The sequence below is a fragment of the Artemia franciscana genome, chromosome 20 (assembly GCF_032884065.1).
Source record: "Artemia franciscana chromosome 20, ASM3288406v1, whole genome shotgun sequence".
Lineage (NCBI taxonomy): Eukaryota > Metazoa > Arthropoda > Branchiopoda > Anostraca > Artemiidae > Artemia > Artemia franciscana.
This window is the reverse complement of record NC_088882.1, coordinates 33178960-33203827: the sequence shown is the minus strand read 5'-3', so window position 1 is coordinate 33203827 and position 24868 is coordinate 33178960. Positions and strand designations below refer to the sequence as shown.

Genomic DNA, 24868 nt, shown 5'->3' with positions numbered 1-24868 from the left:
TAGCTGGAACTTGACAAGGACATAATCTCCGACTGACGAGGATAATGGGCTAAACTGCAGGTCATCATTATTTTCTTCTTCGCCAAAATGTAATGATTCATCAGATGATTTATCCAACTTGAGATCTACCAAGGACGTCTCTTTAGGTTGTTTTTCTTCTCCCTTTTCACGATTTTCGGCTCAATTTTCTCCTTTTTTGGAGTGTCAGTGAGTATCCTGGACCCCCCACCAATAGGTAAAATAAAAATCTGTTGCTTTATAATTCAATGAAAAATATATTAAAAAGGGTAGAATAGCGGAACAAAGGGACTAATTTTGTTTCTATGTCTAAAATGTACTTACGTTTCCCAGCTCAGACAAAAAGAAATCCACGCATTCCGCTATCCAATTGTCTGATGCACGTGCATTTTTCCCAATAAGCTTGCCTTTAATGTCAATGGCAGTTTTTGTCAATACCATTTTTAACCTGAAAATAAAGTCACTTTTAAATGATAGCAGGCTTTTCGCTATGAGAAAAAAAAATGTATGGTTGGTCAAAAACTGAATGACCAACATCGAAAATACTAGCAACAATTTATGTTCATAGGCTTTCAAAAGTAGTATAGCTATATGTAGTCCAGCGCCTGATTTTTTATAGACGTTCATCATAGACAGTTTCATTATTAAAGTTTCATTATATACAGTTGCTTTAGTTTTATTCTCAGGTTATTACCGTCAGTGCAGGAGTTTTGTTTTATAATGTGAGTTGTTCTTATTTATTTTATTGTTTATATTTTTTTTCGTGGTGTTTTATTTGTCGTAGTATTTTTTTTATGATGTCTTAAAAAAAGTCTTAAATTGTCGGTTTGCAATTTTTTTAAATTTTTTTTTCCGTTGAGAAAGGCTCCCGGACGTGGGGCCGAAATATTCGGAGTATTTTTTATTTTTTTAGTTAAAGTGTAGTTTATATATTTTATTTTTGTTCACTGCTATATAGAAATTAAACCCCGTTTTTTGTTTACTCAGTTTTTTCGTAAACATCTTTGTTGGTGCTGGAAAGCTAGAATGTATTATTTGTGCAGCACTTGTGGCTTCTATGATCACAAAAATGAAATATGCTACCCAATAGGCTTTAGGAAATTAAAATTAAAGAAATTGGCCAGACTAATTTTTACGACAGAGAAATTGGAGACAGTAACCAGCCAACTATCCACCATCTATCAATCCTATAATTTTATTTGAGACTACCGGACACGATGTTTGATTTGGCTATTATTACGATGGCTATTACGGTGGCATGATTATGATGGCTATTATTTGTGCAACACTTCTATGATCACATCCATGAAATATGCCACCCAAATAAGTAGGATGTGCGAAATCACGATTAACAACGACGCCAACCTAAAACCCACAGTAAAACAATGATCACATCCATGAAATATGATATATTCTATGATCACATCCATGAAATATGCCACCCAAATAAGTAGGATGTGCGAAATCACGATTAACAACGACGCCAACCTAAAACCCACAGTAAAACGATGATCACATCCATGAAATATGATATATTCTATGATCACATCCATGAAATATGCCACCCAAATAAGTAGGATGTGCGAAATCACGATTAACAACGACGCCAACCTAAAACCCACAGTAAAAAAAATGATTGTGGTGTTACAAACTGGACACAAACGGTGTTACAAAGTAGTTACTGATCTTGTTTAAATTTTTTAAACTGAGTTTTCTTTTTTTTTATATAAAGCGAAAAGCAACTGCCACTCAAACTTGGAGGCTTTCTTTCTTAATATCAGTAATTTTACAATAAGCAGCGTATCTTGGATTGAATAGTATAATGCAAAATTAATTCAACTTCATTTTCTTCCTTTGAAATCTATAAATTATAACGTGTAGAAAATTAATTGGCTAAAAAAAATCGAGTTAAAATCATCTATCAAGTTTCCAGGAAATCTCAAGCGATACTCAATCCTTTTCGGGGTTAGAGAGAATCAAAGTACTGTACTGATTTTATGATCACCTCCTTCACCCCTTTAATTCCTACGAGGAATTACGAATGAAAATTACTGATAAAACTAACATTGAAAACAATAATCCACCTACTTAGATTTTCACTTTAGATAGCAAACACTTTTTATCTCCCGATAGTGCGTTATCTTAAAAGGGAGTATAGTTCCATTGATTTTTCTATCTTTCTCTGCAGATGACGAGATCTATCCCTGTTGCTCTAAGACAAGGGAAATATTTTCTCTTAGAGAAAGGGGCGAAACGAAATTCCCAACCAAACATGGGCTCTAAGGATTAGTTGACAGTGTTTCAGAGACTGTTACAGCTAGATGAAATAGGTGAGTCTTTTTTTAGTATATCCAAGACTTAAATAATTTGGATGAGATTCAAGCAAAATACTTTTGTCGCGTGAAAAGATGGACTCAGGGGTATCGGAACCAAAACATCATCGTGTCCAAATTAGAGCCATCTTTATCTACGTTGTATTTTATTATAAAATACGATGGGTTTATTATAAGCCGAACAGGGCCATACAACGCAGTATTTAAAAATTCAAATTACAGTATAGTCACGTAAGACTACTCTCTTCTCCCAGCAAAAGCAAAAACAACAAAAACACAGAAACTTATATTATTCTCCTTTCCTTTCAACGTCAACAACCATATTTTTCTCTAATCAAATTTTTTTTATCTCATTATAAATATAACTGGGTACTCGGCTGACTGACCGTATCTCAAACAGTAGGCTTTATGGAAAGTGTGATCCGATCCTGCTTTCTAGGGCTATAATCATAGAAAGATTGAGATGGCTAGGGCACGTCTTATGAATGAAGGATGACAGATTGCCAAAGATTGTCTTTTTCGGCCAACCGTCTAGGGTTAAATGGAAAGCAGGTCGTCCATGGTTAGGGTGGGAGGATGTCATAAAGATAAATTTTAAAGAATGAGAACTTCCTGAGAGAATGTCAAGAGGATGGCTTTGAATAGATTGGGATGGAGGAGGGGCGTCCGTAGCTGTGTTGGCCTCAGGCGTCATGGTGCTGGAATGAGTTGTTAGTAGTAGTAGCTATAAACCTAACAATGTAATACAACACAGTATTCTAAAAAGCACATTAAAAATAACATAAATAATCATCTTCCCCCCCCCCCCGAAAAATGGGTTATTCTCCTTTCGTTAGCACATTTATAAACCCTCAAAACTCAAGGGTATCCCTTTTTTAAAAATCACTTATTAAATCAAAAAGCTTATGACAAAAAAGACAAAAATGATAAATGAATAATAAAATCAAATAGCCAAGAAAACGATGGTGATATCAGACAGTGGAACAAAATGAAGTGAAAATAAGCAAATATTTTGAAGAAGGCCTCCACCAAGCAGTCTGAACTACTCAGAAAAAAAAAACTAACCGTTGAACTATGCTCAACCAGAGTTTACTTCAAGATACACACTCAAGCTGCTGACACCAAGCCAGAATGTGTGCCACAACTTCAACTGCTGCATTTTATCTTGGGCAAGAGCAATTCGAGGTTATTTTCAACCGATTTTTCCAAATTGTGGAGAATATATAAATCTCCCATGAAACTTTTACAAGCAACATGACTGCTTAATCATTATTTATATATAAATCTGTATTTCCCACACATTTTTTTCATATAGAGCTTTTAAATTTTATGTCTAATTTCATTATTACAATTAAGGCCGAATAAACATACCTCAGAATATGACGTGACCCATGCACCATAAGGGCAAAAGTCCTCAATTATTTGGATCAAGCTGTTGACATCACCTAAAAGACTGGGTAAATAGGGCGGTCTCTAGTGAGCTTTTTTGTCCAGTATAATCAAAAGTAGAGGCAAAAATTTCAATAACTTGGGTAGCAATTGAGAAAATCGCTTTTTGGGGAAGAATAAAACAATACCGGATGTAAGGCACTATATTGTTGTGTCCAAAACCATAATGATCTCTAGCTGTGATTAAATATAAAAAACGAGTGTTTTTACTGCAAGTAAGGAGCGACATTAAAACTTTAAACGAACAAAAATTATTCCGTATATGAATGGGTTGTCCCCTACTCAACATCTCGCTTTTTACGCTAAAGTTTGCCTCTTTGTCACAGTTCTACTTTTTAAAACAATAAAAAACTTTAGCGTAAAGGGCGAGGCGTTGAGGAGGGGACAACCCCTTTCATATAAGAAATAATTTCTTTTCGTTTTAAGTTTTAATGTCGCTCCTTACTTGCAGTTAAAGAAACTTGTTTTTCTTATTTAATTTCTGAACGATTTTTAATTAATGCATGTTTTGAGTTTGGCTCACCGCACACGATTAATTAAAAACAAATTCCATATAATTTTTTTTTGGGCTAAATGGCTTTCTCATAGTTTTGATCGGACGATTTTGATATAAAAAAAGGGGTGGGAGAGGAGGACTATTGGTTATTTAAAAAGGCAACTAGAACTTTTAATTTTTTTACGAACGTTTTTATTAGTAATAAATATACGTAACTTACGAATTACCTTACGGAACGAACTTCTACATTTGAATATTTTTACTACGTATATGAGGGGGGTTTGCCCGCTCGTCAGTACCTCGCTCTTGACATTAAAGTTTGATGTTTGTCCCAATTCTTTGAGAATGACCCCTGAATCACAAAGGCCGTAAAATAAATAGTTGAAATTACTAAAACTGTTTTAGCGTAAAGAGTGAGGTATTGTGGAGGAGACGAACCCCCTTATATACGCAATAATTACTGTTCTTTTTAGGTTTTAATGCTGCTCCTTACTTTCAGCTGAAAAAACTTTTCTTTTCATTTATTTTGTCAATGTTTTCTATTTAAATAATGCTAGAAAATCCTGCGGCCCCTTCATGGAAATTTTCTTCCCTCATGATAAATTCCACCATGGAAAGATCCTCCCACGTAACCCCCTCCTCCGACCCCCACCCCCTTAACGTGAAAAAGTCCAACCTGAAAACGTCTGTACACTTCCCAATAACCATTACTATATGTAAACACTGGTCAAAGTTTGTAACTTGCAGCCCCTCCCCCAGGGATTGTGGGGGAGTAAGTCATCCCCAAAGACATAGTTATTATGGTTTCGACTATTGGTTTTGACTATACAAACTTTGACTATATGGTTTTGACTATACAAACAATGGTCAAAGTTTGTAACTTGCAGCCCTTGCGACGGGGACTGTCGGGGATTAAGTCGTCCCAAAAGACTTAATCATTAGGCTTTTCGGCTATGCTGAAAAAAAAAGCTATCTCAAAATTTTCATCCTATGACTTGGGAAAAAAGAACGTGGGAGGGAGCCTAGGTGCCCTCCAATTTTTTTGGTCGCTTAAAAGGGACACTAGAACTTTTAATTTCCGTTAAAATGAGCCCGCTCGCAACATTCTAGAACCATTGGGTCGATACGATCACCCCTGAGGGAGGAAAAAAAAAAAAAAAAACATGCATCTGTGATTTGTCTTCTGGCAAAAAACACAAAATTACACATTTTTGTTCAATTGGAGCTTGACTTGTACAGTGGGGTTCTCTTATAAGCTGAAAGTGATGGCGTGATTTTCGTTAAGATTCTAATACTCTTAGAGGGTATTTCCCCCTATTTTCTAAAATAAGGCAAATTTTCTCAGGCTCGTAACTTTTGATGGGCTTAATTAAACTTGATGAAACTTATTATATTAAGAATCAGCATAAAAATACGATTTTTTTCATGCAACTATTGCTATCAAATTCCCGTTTTTTTCTTAATTTTGGTTGCTATTGAGCCGAGTCGCTCCTTACTAAAGTGCGTTACCACGAACTGTTTGACAAAGGTCACTTAAAGTCATTGCATAACCAAAAAGAAGATATTTTTCTTATTTTCTTCAAATTTTGGAGGGCAACTGAATTCCCTCATCAAACGTTTCCTAACAACCCGACTGCTTACTCATAATGTACATTAAAATCTGTGTTGTCACCACATTTTGCTCATACGTAAGCCTTAAGTTGTATTTATAAATGTAATATTGTAATTGAAGTAGAATAAATGTGCCTCCTGAAATGACATAACCTACGCAGTCACAGGAGCCAGAGCCCTGAATTATGCATATTAACTACTTGTCAGTGTTTAATAGACTGTTAGAGCAAGAGCAAACAGGAAAGTTTTTAGTGAGTTTTTTTGTTGAGGATTATTAAAATTTGACATATTTCTAATCTATTTTTAGAATAAAAGATGTTAAGTCCTGAAAATAATAAACGTAGTATAAACGTGATAATAAACGTATTCACCCGAGGGCCATTAACTTGGCATCTTTTCGGTCATCCTCTAGGCATATTTTATACAATTGAAAAAAAAACTGTCTGAATAAAAAACCTTTCATATCATATTTGACGTCATTACAATACTATCCTACCTCTTTTTTACTTTTTAAATTCATAATAATGTCTCGTCACCCACATGAAAAATATGTTTTTTCACAATTAAGGCTTTAAAGTCAGTTGATGGGTGTACATCCTGCCCATGACCCACCAAAATATTACCACGCTCTATTGGTGGGGCCTGCGCCCCATGTTGCGAATCGAAATCTGGACAAACGACTCCTGGAATCAGTCATGTAAAAGCATAGTTTTATATGTGCAGACATTCTACGCAACCGTCGAAAATTTTTAAATAACGTGAGAGATAGAAGAAGGAATAGAGACTGGATTCTCGGAAGTTGATATATATTTATTGTATTGTTTCATTCTAAAACTCAAGCGTAATTCAGAGTTAACCTCGATTTATGACCGTAAAACTTTTAAAAATCTAGTCTCTATTTTTTTTTCTAGGATTCAAACCTACCCCTCAGAAAACCATAGCCACCCAGTCTTCCCGTCACAAAACATGATGAGGCCACATATTCACTAAAAACATATATTATAAATAATATAATATTTATAATACAATAATATTTAAAATTATAATATTGTAATAATATATGTTATTTATATATGTCATTATATTTTATTAAACCGGCTCGATATTTTTTCGGGAAAACTGGCATCCTGGTATATTCTGGCCTAAAAAGACGATTTAGATAGGTCCGAAGTTTGAAAACATTCGTTAACAGCCTTAATTTTAGAAAAAAAAATTATTTATGTGAGTGACGTAATTTTTATATAAATCAATATTGCATTGACGTTGTCACACATGTCACACTTATGTGGAAAAATTAAAGATTTTCATGTATGGAGAAGCACATAAAATTGCATAAAGAGCAACAAACTGGTAATTGAAAAAATATTTCTATATATTTTGAAAAGGGATTACAATAATTTCAAAACCTTAAAAAAGAAAACTAAAAGTTTAAAGTTTGGCTGAAATTGCTGTTAGAAATCAAACTTGCTGTAAAACTAAATATTTTTAATAAGACTGCAATATTAAAAGACACAAATTGCCTAAAAAACAAAAACTGGTAATTGCAAAAATATTTGTATATATTTCAACAAGGGATTAAAAATAATTCCAAAATCTTAAAAAAGAAAACCAAAACTTTGAAGCTTAGTAGAAATCGTTGTTAGAAAATTGACTTGCTGTAAAAATCAAATATCTTTGAATGCATAACAGCATGAAAATATATGAAATTATAGAAAGAGCAAAAAACGGGTAATTCCAAAAATATTTATATATATTTTAACAAGGGATTGCAACAACTCAAAAACCTTAAAAAAGAAAACCAAAAGTTTGATGAATTATATCATCCCCCCACACCACATGAGTGAATGCGTCGTTTTTATATCTATTACGCATATAATATTACAAATGGAAAGTATTTAAGACATTAAAAAAAAGTATCACACATACAACTTAAAAATAGAAAGTGTTTAAGACATGAAAAAAAAGTTGAGTCCACAATCGCTAAATTACTGCAAAAAATATTTATGGTTCAAAATATTTATGGTTCAAAGTTTTGATTCAAACTAGTAAAATACCTGACAATTTTGAAATTAGATTTTTTTTTTTTTTTTGACAAAAACAACTCGATACGTGAATAAGGCCTATAGGTTTGAACGTAACCAGCTATATAATGCCTTTAGGAAGACCCAAAAAACGGAAATTTGCATTTATTACAAATGATAATTCTTTGGAGTCACCTGAACTATAAAACGTAAAAGACCAAGGGAAGAGCTATAACTAATTAAATTCAGAATGATTGAAAACCAGCCTGGACCGTCAAACGAAACCAGCAGCTAAAGCAAAGGACATTGCTAAATTGGTTGAAGTAACCAAATTTCAAAATAAGAAAAAAGACAAATGTGGTTAGAAAACAAGCGACACTAAGCAAACAAGTTCTACGAGCGTTATACGTTATACGCTCGTTATACGAGCGCATACAAATCTACAAATCTACGAGCGTACTATCGTTATACGAAAATATAATAAAGGATTAGGTAAAATTCTAGTTGAGTGACTTCTTGCTATCTCAGAAAGGGTTTAGGTTAGGAAAATGAAACTTTCAGGGATGAGTCTACAGGCTAAAGTATATCCCGGGAAGGTATTTTAAAGTACCCACCTCCAACCCTTCTCCCTTTAGAGAGCCCTGAAATGCGCCTACATGACAGGTCTATACCTATTGAAATTTTGACGAAACAACATTTTACCCTAATTTTCAGTTACCAGTTGCTTTTTCTCTGCCATTAGTTCTGAAAATGCAATTCTTGTTATTTGAGTAAAATTCTGAGCCATATCAATCCTTTTTTTTCAAAATTTAGGAAATGTATTTGCATATCTTTAAACCTTATAAATTGGGATTGAGCAAAGTTGTGAAGCTGAAAACAATTTTGTTGTACTTCATTCAAGCAGAAGATCTATTTTGCAAGATTTCACTTTTATAACAAACATATTTTTGAAGGTCATCAAAGGTCAGGGCCCTCTAGAGGGAGAAGTAGTGGAGGTAGGTACTTCAAAATGCCTTCCCGGGACATAATTTAGCCTTTAGACCCATCCCTGAAAGTTTCATTTTCCTAATCTAACCTCTTTGTGAGATAGCAAGAAGTCAACTATCTGCCGTATTTACTTTTAAATGATTTGCCATTCCAACATCTTATTAATATTCTCCTTCTGTTTTTTGTATGCATTTTCTTTCTTTTTTCAATTCAAAAAGTTGACAACTAACAACGTTCAATACCAAGTTAGAAAGGAAATAAAAAAAAATGCATCCAAAAATCAACTTTATCCTAGTCTGACTAAGTTTCTCAAGTTACCAGTTGATCACAATATCCTGGTTCCTTGTGAAGACGAGCTAAATTATTGTGCAAAATATAAAAGTGCATAAATTTGTAAGCCTTTTTTTTTTTTTTTTTTTTTTTTTTTTTTTTTTTTTTTTTAGAAACAGACAACCACGAAAGTGCAACAGCATGTGAGAGAATTGCAAAAAAGAAAATATTAAAAATCACCTTAATCCTGAAACTAAAATAAAAAAATCAAGAAACGTTAAAAATCACCTAAGTTTCTCAAGTTGCCAATTGACTTGAGCATATCCATTAATTCATTGTGTTGTAGATCTAGAGTAGCTAATTGATTACAATTCCCTAGTTCATTAGGCAGATGAGCTAAAATGTTGTTTTACTACATTGTGCGTTTTAGTGCATTTAAAACGCACCGTGGGATGCAGATTACATGTAGCTGGTAAACTTAACAAAGTACAGAGGTCAGGTATTCTCTGGAGTAGCTTACGCGCTTCCACACTAAGGTATAAGCACACTTAATGGTGGTGGTTGTTTACATAAGAATTGCCGGGCTTTTGCAATCGTTTGTGCAATCGTGATATTAAGGCATTTAAGCTCAGACATGACACAGACTGCATGGCTATCGATGATTACATTGTCACTTTTCGGTGCATAGAAGGTAAAAAAAAAAAAATTAATTAAAAATCAAAACTTAAAACCAATAATCGCAGGCAGTTGCTTCAGGCAAATAACCCCCCTCCATTAGCAAGTCAAGCGATACTGTTCTGGCTCAGTGAATAATGACTGAAGTGACACCCAAGCAAGCTAGTGATCATAGAAGGCACAGAACAACTGAGTGATACGAACGCATATGACCTATTGGTCGAAAGCGTCAAACCCCAAACAACAACAACAACCAATAATCAAGTCAAACTTGATTATCAAACAAAAACATGTTGAACAGAAATCCCCCCCCCCCGATTAGCACGACAACCACTACGACGTTTCTTCACATTACCTAGGCAGAAGAAAATTGATACATATTTTTCGCTTTTAAAATATCTTCTCCAGCTGTCACTACAGAGTAACCAGTAAACAATTTATACGATGTCTTTGATTTTCCTTTAAAAAAAAGGTCAACCTGTAGACAGATTCTACAAACTTCGCTTAAAAATTGAATTTCCTTGACTGTTTAGTTTAAGTGTGTTGTCTATATAGTTACTTTGCTGTTTTTCCTTTGTTTTTATTATAACACTTTCATCTTTTCCTTTTTATACGCCTCTAAGCACATTCATATTTTGTTGTACAGAGGGTTGAAATACATTATTAGAATCATCATTTGGTAACCTGTAGGGTTTTGATCGCTTTTTCTAGCGAACACGTGTGAAGTGGATCTGACGCGGCGAAAAGCCAAAAGGAATTTCACCCCTACATATTTTCTTCTTTTTAGGCTGCAGTTTTTTAATCCAAGTCTTTAAAATTTGCGAACAAAATTTGTTGCATTTTAAGTCTGTTGTACAGTCTGAACCATTATGTGGTACATCACGAGAGTAGTATAATCTGGTGCTGGGATCAAGTAGAGGGGAAGATATTTAGAGTTTCAAGTATCTTTGTTATTAAGATTTTTGCCCTGTTTCGCTCCTCTCAAGTAAGTCGGTGTTTAAGTTCGCGGTTGGAGATTTGAGTCATTCCCCTCTCCCTCCTTTTCAGTTTTAGGTTAATATTAGTTAATATTAGGTTATGTTTTGGGTTAATTTGTAGTTTAATCCTGAAAGTGCATTCTAATAAGGATTGAATTGCATTATCCCTATTATTATAATTATTATATTGTTATTTTTATACTTACTATTATTATTATTCGACTATTTAATTCATTTGCTCTTTTTTAACAGAAGACTAGCCTAATTTTACCCAGTATCTGCTTTGAGAGCTTAAACATCTTGAATTCAGTTTTTTATAGGTTTGAAGCCCAACAGTAACAAACAACCGTACTTTAAGGGGGCTCGACAGATTTAGGCAATTAACCAATATAGAATTTATTTACAGATAAGTTCATCTGGGGTTGGAAAATATCAAACAGAGTCCCCATTGGGGGAGGGTTCCTTTTCGACAATTGTATTTATCCCTATTATTACAATTATTACATTGTTATTTTAATACTTACTATTATTATTATTCGACTATTTAACTCATTTGCCCTTTTTTAACAGAAGACTAGCCTAATTTTACCCAGTATCTGCTTTGAAAGCTTAAACATCTTGAATCCAGTTCAAGATGCTTTTGACAAGTTGGAGGCGTGCAATGCCTTATGAATTAATTCAATAACCTCCAAAAGCTCCAACTTAATACCATTGGCCAATCCTGAGGTGTTGCAGATATGCCCTTAAGACGTTGCAACAGACCAGTCTTATTTTAATTCTAAAGTTAAAAGAAAAATCAAGGGTTCTCAACTTTAAGTTCATTTAAGTATCTGTAAAACTCTTGTTTTGCTTTTTGTCTCTCCTTTTAATATTTTAAAAGAATTAGAGCCCTTAAAAATTTTGAATTTATTATCTTTTGCTAACCCCTCGCTAAGCGAATTTACTGCTCATCCAAGCTCTTCTGCTTCTTCCAGTTCCAAAATTTTGAGAAAACGTTCTGCTGTTCCAAATCGGGAACGTTTCCAAAAATGGCCTATTTTCCATTTAATCTCTCAAATATTGAAATTTAGAAGTTGTCAAGTGATTCAAATTTTCGTATACGGACTATGATCCAAAAATGGGGCTATGCTACAGGTATTCACTATTTCTGTGGTGGTTAACTCTTCCTTATTTCAATTACAGGAGCCAAAAACAAATCAAAATGATGAAAAAACAAAATGTCCGTACTTTGGCCCTAATCATATGCACTTTCACCTATCTTTTAATGGGTGCTGCCATCTTTGATGCCGTAGAATCAGAAAATGAAAATAAATATCGCAACGCCCTCTTTGAAAGCGAACGACTCATACAAAGACGATTTAACATCAGTGATGTGGATTTGAAGATTCTTGAAGCTATAGCTTTCAAAGAGCTTCCTTATAAGGGAGGAAATCAGTGGAAATTTGCTGGAGCGTTTTACTATGCTACAACTGTAATGACAACAATTGGTTATGGACATTCTACGCCGTCTACTTCATGGGGAAAGACGTTCACGATGGTTTATGCTTTCTTAGGTGAGTTTGATTTCTGTTTGAGCGGTTCTGGAGCCGTATCGACTAAATATACACAAGAGGAAATTTACAAAGATATACTTATTTTGGCAAAACACGCAAAAAGCAATAAAAAACTCAAAATTTTGCATGTTATGGTGTTTTCTTTGCTTCAATAACCAAGACATTTTGACCCTTACGTTTAGGGGACCCTATAATGAAAATGCAAGGTCTGAAATTAGCAGTAGTTTCCACAATAAGCTCTAATATCAATTCCAAAAAATCCCCGAGAGTTTCACGTAGCTAGCTTAATTTCTTTCTTTATAATTGAAGATGGTTTGCATGGGAGGCAATTGCTCTCAACAAATAGGTTACTATGACAAAAATAAAATTTCCGAAACACTTTAAAAGGAACATTGCTTCTGAAAGGCTCAACCACCCAAGAAGCAATAAAAAGCAGAAATTTTTGCACGTTCTTTTTTTTTTTCTTTGCTTCAATAACCAAGAAATTTTGATCCTTACAATTAGCAAACCCTATAATGAAAATACTAAATTGAGAGCAAAGCAGAAATACCAATTAAATGAAAAAAAAAAGCAATTGCTTTTTAACTAAAAGTAAGAACAGAGGCGCCATTTGGGGGGGGGGGGCAAATGCCGACCCCAGATTTTTCAGGGGGGCCCAAGGTCCCATCACAAAGGGCCCTTTGCCGGCCATAATAATCCATTATGTCCAACATAATCCATTCTGTCCAATTGATTTGGAATTACTGCACGCCTATTACCCAAAGAGCGCAATTACCTGACGACCCTTCGGGTAATTACGCTATTTGCTATTAATCATTGTAAACTTTGAAAGTAGGTTAGATACATAATAAAAGTCTCAAGTTCTGTCAAATGCCCATTTCCTAGATGATTAAGAGGGCCAGCCTGTAGTTTGGTTGAATTTTCCACTTCCAGTTTAGTCACTTAACCTCGTTGATTGTGATCTTTGATGTTATAATTAATCTTAGAGGTCAGTGTGGCTGAGTTCCACATTGGGTTACAGTACATTTCCATGCAACACACGGGTGCTGAAAATGAGTTTTTACTTAGAAAATTCGATCGATGTGCTGCCAAAACTCGTATTTTTTCTTACGCGAAAGTTGGGGGGCCAAAAATGGAGTTCATGCCCACCCCAAGATTTGACCCAACTGGCGCCTCTGGGTAAGAAGCGACATTAAAACTTGAAACGAACAGATATTATTCCGTATATGAAAGGGCCTTTCCCCTCCTCTATGTCCCGCTGTTTACGCTAAATTTTGACTCTTTCTCACAACTCTACTTTTTAAAACAGTAAAACACTTAATGTCGCTCCTCACTTTCAGTTCAAAAAAACTTGTTTTTTTATTTAATTTCTGGACGTTTTTTAATTAATACATGTTTTGATTTTGGCTCACCGCACGTGAATTATTAAAACAAAATGTGCTTATTATTTTTTTGGCTAAATGGTTTTCTCATAGCTTCGATCGGACGATTTTGATAAAAAAAAAGGGGGGTGAGGGAGGAGGCCTAGTCTCCCTCCGATTTGCAGTTACTTATAAAGGCAACTAGAACTTTTTATTTTTTACGAACATTTTTATTAGTAATAGATATAGGCTACGTAACTTACTAATTAACTTAGGTAACAATCATCTGTATTTGTATATTTTTATTACGTTTATGAGGGGGTTCACCCCCTCGTCAATACCTCACTCTTTAAACTAAAGCTTAAATTTTGTACCAATTCTTTAAGAATGACCCTGAGTCACAAACGCCATAGAATAAATAGTCGAAATTACTAAAAATACTTTAGCGTAAAGAGCGAGGTATTGAGGAGACGAAACTCTTTGTATATGTAATAATTTCTGTTCGTTTTAAGTTTGAATGCTGATCCTTACTTCCAGTTGAAAAAAACTTGTTTTATTTATTTTCTCATTATTTTTTTTAAATAATACTAGAAAATGCTGGGCCCCCTCCATGAAAATTATCTTTCCTCATGATATATTCCTCCATGGAAAGATCCTCCCACGTAACAATCCCGTCCAATTTTTTCCATCACTTGAAAAGGGCACTAGAACTTTTAATTTCCGCTAGAATGGGCCCTCTCATGACATTCTAGGACCACTGAGTCGATATGATCACCCCTGAGAAAAAAAACAAACATCCGGGATCCGTCTTCTGACAAAAAAAAAACATACAAAATTCCACATTTGTGTATATAGGAGCTTAAAAATTCTACAGTTGTTAAGATTCTATGACTTTAGGGGGGTGTTCCCCTATGTTCTAAAATAAGGGAAATTTTCTAAGGCTCATAGTTTTGATGGGTAAGACTAAACATGATGAAACTTATATTTAAAAAATTAGAATAAAAATAAAATTCTTTTGATGTAACAATTGGTATTAAAATTCCGTTTTTTAGAGTTTCGGTGACTATTGAGCCAGATCGCGCCTTACTATAGTTCGTTACTACGAACTGTTTGATTTATATTCTCAAATTAGCAGAAGTTTTGGTAAAATTCTAGTTAATTGACTTCTTGCTATCTCGGAAAGGGTTAAGGTTAGGAAAATGAAACTTTCAGGGATGGGTCTACAGGCTAAAGTATGTCCCGGGAAGGTATTTTAAAGCACCCACCTCCACTCCTTCTGCCTCTAGAGGGCCCTGAAATTTGCCTACATGACAGGTCTATACCTACTGAAATTTTGACAAAACAACATTTTACCTTAATTTTCAGTTACTAGTTGTTTTTTCTCTGCCTTTAGTTCAGAAAATGCAATTCCTGTTATTTGAGTAGAATTATGAGCCATATCAATGTTTTTTTTATTTATTTTAGGAAATGTATTTGCATATCTTTAAAACCTTATAAAATGCAATTGAGCAAAGTTATGAAGCTGAAAACAATTTTGTTGTACTTCGACTAAGCAGAAGATCTATTTTGCAAGGTTTCACTTTTATAACACACATATTTTTAAAGATCATCAAAGGTCAGGACCCTCTAGACGGAGAAGGAGTAGAGGTAGTTGCTTCAAAATACCTTCCCGGGAAATACTTTAGTCTGTAGATTCAATTAAATAAGTCAATTAATCAATCAATTAATCAAGTCAATTAACCAGAATTTTACCAAAGTTTTTTTGCGATCAGCTTAAATATGAATTCCAAAAAATCTCCAAAATTATCAAACAGAACGTGGTAACGAATTGTAGTAAGGAGAGACCCGGCTCAATAGTAAACGACACTCTAAAAAACGGAATTTTGATGCTAAAATATACATCAAAAGAATCAGATTTTCATGCTGATTTTGAATATATAAGTTTCATCAAATTTAGTCTTTGTCATCAAAAGTTACGAGCCTGAAAAAATTTGCCTTATTTTAGAAAATAGGATTTAGAAAAATCTTAACGAAAATCACACCATCGCATTCGGCGTATCAGAGAACCCTAGGGCAAAATTTTCAAGCTCCTATCTACAAAAATGTGGAATTTCGTATTTTTTGCCAGAAGACATATCATGGGTGCGTGTTTATTTGTTGTAGTTTTTTTTCTTCTTCTTCTTTTTTTCTCCAGGGGTGATCGTATCGACCAAGTGGTCCTAGAATGTCGCAAGAGGACTTATTCTAACGGAAATTAAAAGTTCTAGTTCCCTTTTAAAGTGATCAAAAAATTGGAGGGCACCTAGGCCCTCTCCCACGCTCATTTTTTCTCCAAAGTCAACAGATCAAAATTTTAAAACAGCCATTTTGTTCCAAATAGTCAAAAACCATAATAACTATGTCTTTGGGAAAGACTTACTCCCCCAGTCCCTGGGGGAGGGGCTGCAAGTTACAAACTTCGACCAGTGTTTACATATAATAATGGTTATTGGGAAGTGTACAGTCGTTTTCAGGTGATTTTTTTTTTGGTTTTGGGGGTGGGGTTGATAGGAGGAGGCTATGTGGGAGGATCTTTCCTTGGAGAAATATGTCATGGGGGAACAGAAATTAAATGAAAAGGGCGCAGGATTTTCTAAAATTACTATAAAAAAACAATGAAAAAATAAACATGGAAAAGTTTTTTTAATTGAAAGTAAAGAGTAGCATTGAAACTTAAAACGAACAGAGATTATTACGCATATGAGGGGTTCTAATAATACTTTAGCATAAAGAGCGAGGTATTTCGGAGGAGATAAATACCTTGCTCTTTATGCTATAGTATTTTTAGTAATTTCAACTATTTATTCTACGGCCTTTCTGATTCAGGGGTCATTCTTAAAGAATCGGGACAAAACTAACGATTTAGTGTAAAGAACGAGGTATTAACGAGGGTACAAACCCCCTCATATACATAATAAAAATTAAAGAATATAAAAGTTTGTTACGTAAGTTAATTCTTAAGTTACGTATATTTTTTACTAATAAAAAAATTCGTTAAAAATTAAATTTATAGTTGCCTTTTTATGTAACCGAAAAATTGCATGGTAACTAGGCCTCCTTCCCCACCCCTTATTTCTCAAAATCGACTGATCAAAACTAAGAGAAAGCCATCTAGCCAAAAAAAGGAATTAATATGCAAATTTAATTTTAATAATTTAAGTGTGGAGAGCCAAAATCAAATATGCATTAATTCAAAACGTTCAGAAATTAAATAAAAAAACTAGTTTTTTTAACTGAAAGTAAGGAGCGACATTAAAACTTAAAACGAACAGAAATTTCTCCGTATACGAAATGGGTTGTCCCCTCCGCAAGCCCTCGCTCTTTACGCTAAAGCTTCTAATTGTTTTAAAAAGCAGAATTGTGGCAAAGAGTCAAAAACCCTTTTCAAAACCTATTTATATTCTGAATTAGCAGTAGTTTCTGTGATAAGTTAACACATCTCCAAAACAGTCTCCAAAAAGTTTCAGTTACATAGCTCAATTTCTTTTTTTATCTATATATATAAAAATAAGTTGTCTGCGTGTGTGTGTCGAGTGACGTCATGTTTGTGTGTCGAGTGACGTCATGTCTGTGTGTCGACTGACGTCATGTTTGTCGACTGACGTCATTATATAGATTGAGCTGTATGCGTCATGAAGTTGTTTGTCGACTGACGTCATGTTTGTCAACTGATGAAATTACATACCGGGACACCGGGACACAGGGAATATAAATGACGACCGGGAAACTCAAAGAGAAATTACAGACTGGGACAACCGGACACAAATCACGACCGGGCCACAGGGAATATAAATGACGACCGGGACAGAGGGACACAACTACAACGGGGACGCCGAGGGCACAGGCGGGATATATAAATGACGACCGGGACACAGGGATTGTCCGGGACACAAATGACGACCAGGACACCGGGACACAGGGAATATAAGTGACGACCGGGACACTCAAAGAGAAATTACAAACTGGGACACCGGGACACAAATGACGACCGGGACACAGGGAATATAAATGACGACCGGGACACAGGGACACATAATTAGAATAATGAGGTATAGATCTGAATACGGATTGTTTTTCCCATGGACAATTATACCGGGACACAGGGAATATAAATGACGACCGGTACACAGGGACACATCATTAGAATAATGAGGTATAGATCTGAATACGGATTGTTTTTCCCATGGACAATTATATGTTGCATGTTCAAGAGTCAGTAAACCTGACAATCTATTTATATGCAACATATATTGCAACATATATTTATATGCAACATATATATATATATATATATATATATATATATATATATATATATATATATATATATATATATATATATATATATATATATATATATATATATATATATTATGAAAAGAGAAACCACCAATGCAACAGCACAAACACATTAAAAAAAAAAAAAAAAAGATACAGAAGGAGAAAAGGAAGACTGTTTTCCTAAAACATATATATATATATATATATATATATATATATATATATATATATATATATATATATATATATATATATATATATATATATATATATATATATATATATATTCACATGTGGGACACAGGGACACAACTACAATGGCGCGTAACTAATATGGCGCGTCCCGCGCCACCCCAACAGCTAGTAATCTATATATATATATAAATAAGTTGCTTGTGTGTCTGTCGAGTGACGTCATGTTTGTGTGTCGACTGACGTCATGTTTGTCGACTGACGAAATTAGAGACCAGGACATCGAGACACAAATGACGACCGGGATACAGGGAATATAAATAACGACTGGGACACTCAAAGAGAAAGCAACCGGGGCACGAGGAATGTTCGATTAGCAATCACCATTAACAAAGCACCGGGACACAAATGACGACCAGGACACAGGGAATATAAATGACGACCAGGGCACTCAAAGAGAAATTATAGACCGGGACACCGGAACACAAATGACGACCGGGACACCGGGACACAGGGAATATAAATGACGACCTCGACACTGAAAGAGAAATTACAGACTGGGACACCGGGACACAAATGACGACCGGGAAACAACTACAACTGGGACGCCGGGGGGCACAGGGGGATATATGAATGACGACGGGGACACAGGGAATGTTTAAAGAATTATGTCAAGTTCCCCTATTTTATAATTTCCCCCAACAAAGTCACCCCCTGGAAACTTCCCTTCCACAGAGAATCCTCCCGCAAAAAAACACCCAGCAGCAAATTCGCCCCCCCCCCAATGAAATGTATACATACTTCCCAATGACAAATACTAAGTGTAAACAATAGGGAAACTTTATAACTTAAACACCTCTCCCCTTGGACTGGGGGGGGGGCATGTTACATCCAAAGGCATAGTTACCTATGCCAATTATGATGAACAAAATGACTATCTATAAATTTTAATCGGACAATTTTGGGAAAAAGGGCGAGGGAGGGTGCATAGTTGCCCTCCAATCTTTTTGGTCGCTTAAAAAGGGCATCAGAACTTATAATTACCGTTCAAATGAGCTCTCTCACAAAATCCTAGGACCACGGGGTCGATACGATCACCCTGGGAAAAAAATAAAACAAAAACAAAACAAAAAAAAATATACAGCCATAATCTTACTTCTGGCAAAAAATATAAAATTCCACATTTTTGAGGATTGAAGCTTGAAACCTCTACAGTAGAATTTTCTGATACGTTGAATCTGATGATATGATTTTCATTAAGATTCTATGACTTTTAAGGGGTGTTTCCCACTTTTCCCGAAAATCAGGCAAATTTTTTCAGGCACATAGCCTTTAATGGGTGAGACCACACTTAATGAAACTTACGTATTTGAAATCAGAATAACAAGCCGATTCTTTTGATATATCTATTGGTATCAAAATTCCGTTTTTTAGAGTTTTAGTTAGAATTGAACCGGGCCACTCCTTAATTACTGTTCGTTACCACGAACTGCTTGACTGAAGATAGTTCGTAGGGAATTCCACAATTAATTACTTTGACTGAAAAATCTCAGGAACAATTAAAATGAGAAGGTTCCAACGTCATTCAAAGCCAGAAAAGGAATGTGGAGAATCAAACATTCCTTAGATGTACAGTTATAAGTAGGCGAAATCTCCATGAGGAGTGCAGGAAAACAGTCCTCTCTAAAAAAAAGTGAAGGAAAAGAATCAATCATACTTTTAATTAAGAATACTACATTACTTTTTCAATAGCTAATCAAATAAAAGTTTAAAAATATAATTTTAAGTCTGTCCATGGCACTTGAAGAAGAAATCAACTTCCAAATATTTTGATCATACCCAAAACAATTGCTGCCCACGTACATTTGTATAAGAAACTAGTACTGTTACTACTAACAACTTACTGCAGCACCAAACCATCTGAGACAAACACAGATGCGTACACGCCTCCTCCATCCCAATCTATTGGAAGTTACCCTGTATGTAGTTCCAGTTTCCATTAGATCATTCCTAATGTCCCTTTTCAGGCTCCTTTGGGAATGAATTCTTTTTCGTTTGGCTCCAGGTGAAAATTTTGCCAAAAATCAAAATCTTTGGCAATCTGCTGGGCTCCATATGGATGGTTGAAAAGTAAAATCTAACTGCCCTCCATTTTTTGTCACTTGAAAAGGGCACTGGAACTTTTGATTTCCGTTTGAATGAACCCTCTAACAATATTCTAAGACGTCTGGATCGATACGATCTCCCCTGAAAAAAAAAATACAAGCATGATAAGATGACCATCATCGTGTGCTATGCACCAACCAACAATTCTGACGAAAAAAAACAAGGAAGAGTTCTACTCAGCTCTGACCAAATGTCTCACAAAAGTGTCTGCCCATGATATAACTGTTCTCCCCAGTGAATTCAACACCACAGTGCGTGATGATATGGGTGTTTGGTGTGGTACATTTGGTACTGTATCCTCCGACCCTCTTAATGATAATGGCCTTTAGCTACTTGAACCATGCCGTTCCTACGACCTTGTTATCGCAAATATTTACTTTCAACGCAAAACTATCCACCAGTTCACGGGGTATGGTAATGAAGGTTGCACAAGGAAGATGATCGACCACTTCATCCTTTCTAAACACTGGAGATCATCATTGAAAAACTGCAGGACTTACAGATCAGCAGAGCTCAGGAATGAAGATCACAGGTTGGTTTGTGATGAAGTTTAGCTTCGCCTCCAAGCACAACAACTAGAAGGAAAACCAGTCGTTGCAGGTATTAGGAAACTTAAGCAGCCATATACTCATCTGAAATAAAGTATTGAGGAATCGAATCAGTTCGGGTTCATTAACACTCTTAGTACCAGCGAAAGTACTTGGAAACATTTTAAATCGCAGATGAGCAAAACATCACAGCTGGTGATTGCCAAGAGAAGTTTACCAAGGAAAGCGTGACTAACTAATTCAATGATCCAGGTCATAAAGCAAAGACGAAGGGGGAGACCCCTTAGAGACACGGCCAAGCATCGAATGCTTAATGGAGTGCGGAACAGACTCAATCACCGGGACCGAAATCAGTTCGTTGCAATGAAAGCTGATGAAATTGAACTAGCTGCAAGAAAGAAAGACAAGGGTAACCTGTTCAAATATCTCCAAGATCTGACAGATTATAAAACTCCCACTTTGGGACCTGTCCTATCAGGGATGGGACACTTCTTTCTGACGTTCCTGTCTTGAGGAGAGGAAAGATCCCTTCTGCTCGCTCCTAAATAATACAAGCCCGTCTGTCCCTCCAAATGTTAGTCTCGCCCAGCCTAGCAGTGAAAGAAATGAAGCAAACGTTCCCCCAGACGATCCCTTCAGCCCCTCGGAAATTGAAAATGCAGTTAAAAAGCTCAAGAATAATAAGGCTACTGGTATCTTTGACTTACGCTCTGATCTGCTGAAATATGCAGCTACAATGCATCTGTTCCTCCACACTCTGTTCTCTATAATCTATTGAACTGAGATAATAACCAAAGATTGGCAGAAGGGTGTCATGGTTCCCATATGGAAGAAGAAAGTCTCAACACGCGATTGCTCAAATTACCATGGAATAGCTCTGCTGTCAGTTCCCGGAAAACTTTTTTCAATGGACCTGCTGAATCCATGTCAGAATGTTATTCGTAAAATTCAGTGACCAGACCAAGCTTCTTACATGTCGAGCCGTTACACCATTGAACAGATTTTCACGATTCAACAGATAACAGAAAGAGCTAAGGAGTTCCGACGCAAACCTATTCTTGCCTTCGTCAACTTCTGTATTGTGTTCGACTCAGTGAACCAAGAAACTCTTTGTTGGATTCTAGAATCGACTGGCTCCCTGAGAAATGCTGCAGACTCTTCAAAGCTCTACACCATGGTAGAGAGAGCTGTGTTCAAGTCAACGGCCGGCGCAACTCGTTCTTCCAAATCACAACAGGAGTGCATCAGGGTTATGCAGTGGCCGCAGAGCTCTTCAATATCGTCATAGACCACAATATGACAAAGGCAACTTCACGTCTCAGTTTTGGGCACAAGTTTAGAGACAGCATCGTCTCATATGCTGATTTTGACAATGACCTTTCCATGCTAGCAGACTCTGTGGAGCAATTGCTGTAAGTGCTTCGGATCTTACGAGAAAAGGCCGCAAACTTCAGATAAACTGGGATAAAACAAAAATTAGGTCTATACACCCGTCTTATCCTACTGTTAATTCTCCTGTTAACGTAGACAGAACAACTAGAATTAAAGTTGTCCAAAAGTTCATCTACCTGGGCTCTACAATATCCTCAGATGGATCGCTTCTCCTCGAGCTGCAAGCAAGGATATCCAAAGCGTCTTCTGCCATAGGTAAGCTGAACCGTCATCTTTAGCGAAAACTGAATATCAGTCGTTCAACAAAACTGCGGATTTCCAACAATCTCGTCAGTTCTGTAATGCTTTACAGAGCTGAGACATGGCATACATCAACCGCAAAACTAAAGGTATAGGGTGATTTGATCTCATGAGTAATGAGAAGCTGTAGCAGCTCACCAAGCATTCTCGGTTTTCTATCCAATCAGCTGAGCGTGCCTTATGATGCTCTGGACATCTACTTCAAATGCCCCAGCACTTACCCGCAAAGATGATCTTTGACTTTGGCCCTACGAAAACGGGTTGGAAGCGACCCCGCTGACAACCGAAGAAGCGATGGTTTGACAGTATGTCCGAGTTTCTGGTGAAGGCAAATATCAGAACGAGGGAAGCACAAACGCTCGCACTGGACCGAAGCGAATGGAGGAGGCAGACGTTACTCTCTACGCCGAGCAGAATCCCGCAGGAGACGTAAGTCGAGTTATCTTTCTTCTGGCAACATATACAAAATTCTACATTTTTATAGAAAGGCGCTCGACACCTTTACAATAGGGTTTTCTAATATGCTGAATCTGATGGTATGATTTTCATTGAGATTCCGTGCTTTTTAGGGGGTGTTTCCCACTTTTTTTAACATAAGGCACATTTTCTCACGCTCGTAACTTTGATGGATTACAATGGATTAAACTTGATGAAACTTATATATTTGAAATCAGCATAAGAATCCGATTCTTTTGATGTATCTATTGATATTAAAATTCCATTTTTAGAGTTTTGGTTAGTATTGAGCCAGGTCGCTCCTCACTTACAGTTCGTTCCAAAACTGTTTGATATTTTACAACTAAGCTTTGAAAGAAAACAACCAATTTTATTGAATGAAAACAACAAAGTCATATCCCAACGTAAATTCTGACTACCATGTCTGATTGGAAGCCAAATTCTTTGTATTCCATCTAAAAGAATCACAAAATTTTAGAGCAGCTTCCTTGAAAGTTTTCAAAAAAAGACAATCCTTTTATCTAATTTTCCACAATTTTGTTTTTGAGGCTTACTTCGTTTTAGGTTTCACTTCTTCATTCACAGCACTATATTTCTGTTTTACGTTTAGATTATTGTATTCCTCTGTTCCTGCTCATTCTAATGCGGTTCTTAATTTTGCTTGGAAAAACTTTTTTTGAAAACATTTTTCGAAATTATTTCTCTTCGCTTCATTTTTAAGGCACTTGGTATTAACCAAGTGACATATAGCAATCGCAAATTCTGTCGGTCTATCTGTCGGTCCCGGTTTTGCTACTTTAGACACTTCTAGGTAAGCTAGAACGATGGAATTTGGCAGACGTATCAGAGACCGGACCAGATTAAATTAGAAATAATCGTTATCCCGATTTGACCATCTGGGGGGAAGTGGGGAGCCCGTTAATTCGGAAAAATAGAAAAAATGAAGTATTTTTAAATTACGAACAGTTGATCAGATCTTAATGAAATTTGATGTTTCGAAGGATATCGTGTCTCAGAGCTGTTATTTTAAATCCTGACCTTATCTGGTGACATTGGAGGGGTAGTTGTGAGGGGGAAGCCTAAAATCTTGGAAAACACTTAGAGTGGAGGGATTGGGATGAAACTTGATGGGAAAAATAAGCACAAGTCCTAGATACATGATTGACATAACCGGAACGGATCCGCTCTCTTTGGAGTAGTTGGAGGGGGGGTTCAATCTAAAAAAAATTGGGGGGGGGGGGTTCTAACATTGGGGGGAGTTTGGGGTGAGGGGATCTAAAATCATGGAAAACACTTAGATTGGAGGGATCGAGATGAAACTTGGTGGGAAAAATAAGCAGAAGTCTCAGATACGTGATTTACATAATTGGAACGGATCTGCTCTATAGGGGGGAGGGGGGTAATTCTGAAAAATTAGAAAACATGACGTATTTTTAACTTATGAAGGAATGATCGGATCTTCATGAAACATCATATTTGGAAAGACCTTGTAACTCAGATCTCTTATTTTAAATCTCAACCGGATCCAGCGTCATTGGATGGGGGGCCAGATGGGGGTGGGACCGGAAGTCTTAGAAAATACTTACAGCGGAGAGATCAGGATGAAACTGGATGGGAAGAATAAAATCTGTCTAAGATAAGTGACTGACATGACCAGACCGGATCTTCTCTCTTTGGTGGAGTTGGGAGGGGGGGGGTAATTTGGAAAAATGAGGTATTTGTAACTTACGAAAAGGTGACCAG

The 24868-nt window shown here is 36.0% G+C and overlaps 2 protein-coding genes across 2 annotated transcripts in view; one reads left to right on the top strand and one right to left on the bottom strand.

Moving 5' to 3' along the window:
• The window catches only part of LOC136040144 (recQ-mediated genome instability protein 1-like), a 101262-nt gene that overhangs the window by 63568 nt on the left and 12826 nt on the right, over positions 1-24868 (bottom strand). Inside the window, exon 2 of the mRNA XM_065724256.1 lies at positions 343-466. Coding sequence (XP_065580328.1) covers positions 343-466 — 124 coding nt within the window. The remainder of the gene's footprint in view (positions 1-342; positions 467-24868) is intronic.
• The window catches only part of LOC136040145 (two pore potassium channel protein sup-9-like), a 29925-nt gene continuing 7315 nt past the window's right edge, over positions 2259-24868 (top strand). Inside the window, exons 1-2 of the mRNA XM_065724257.1 lie at positions 2259-2348; positions 12020-12390. Of these exons, the coding sequence (XP_065580329.1) occupies positions 12039-12390 (352 nt within the window). The 5' untranslated portion in view covers positions 2259-2348; positions 12020-12038. The remainder of the gene's footprint in view (positions 2349-12019; positions 12391-24868) is intronic.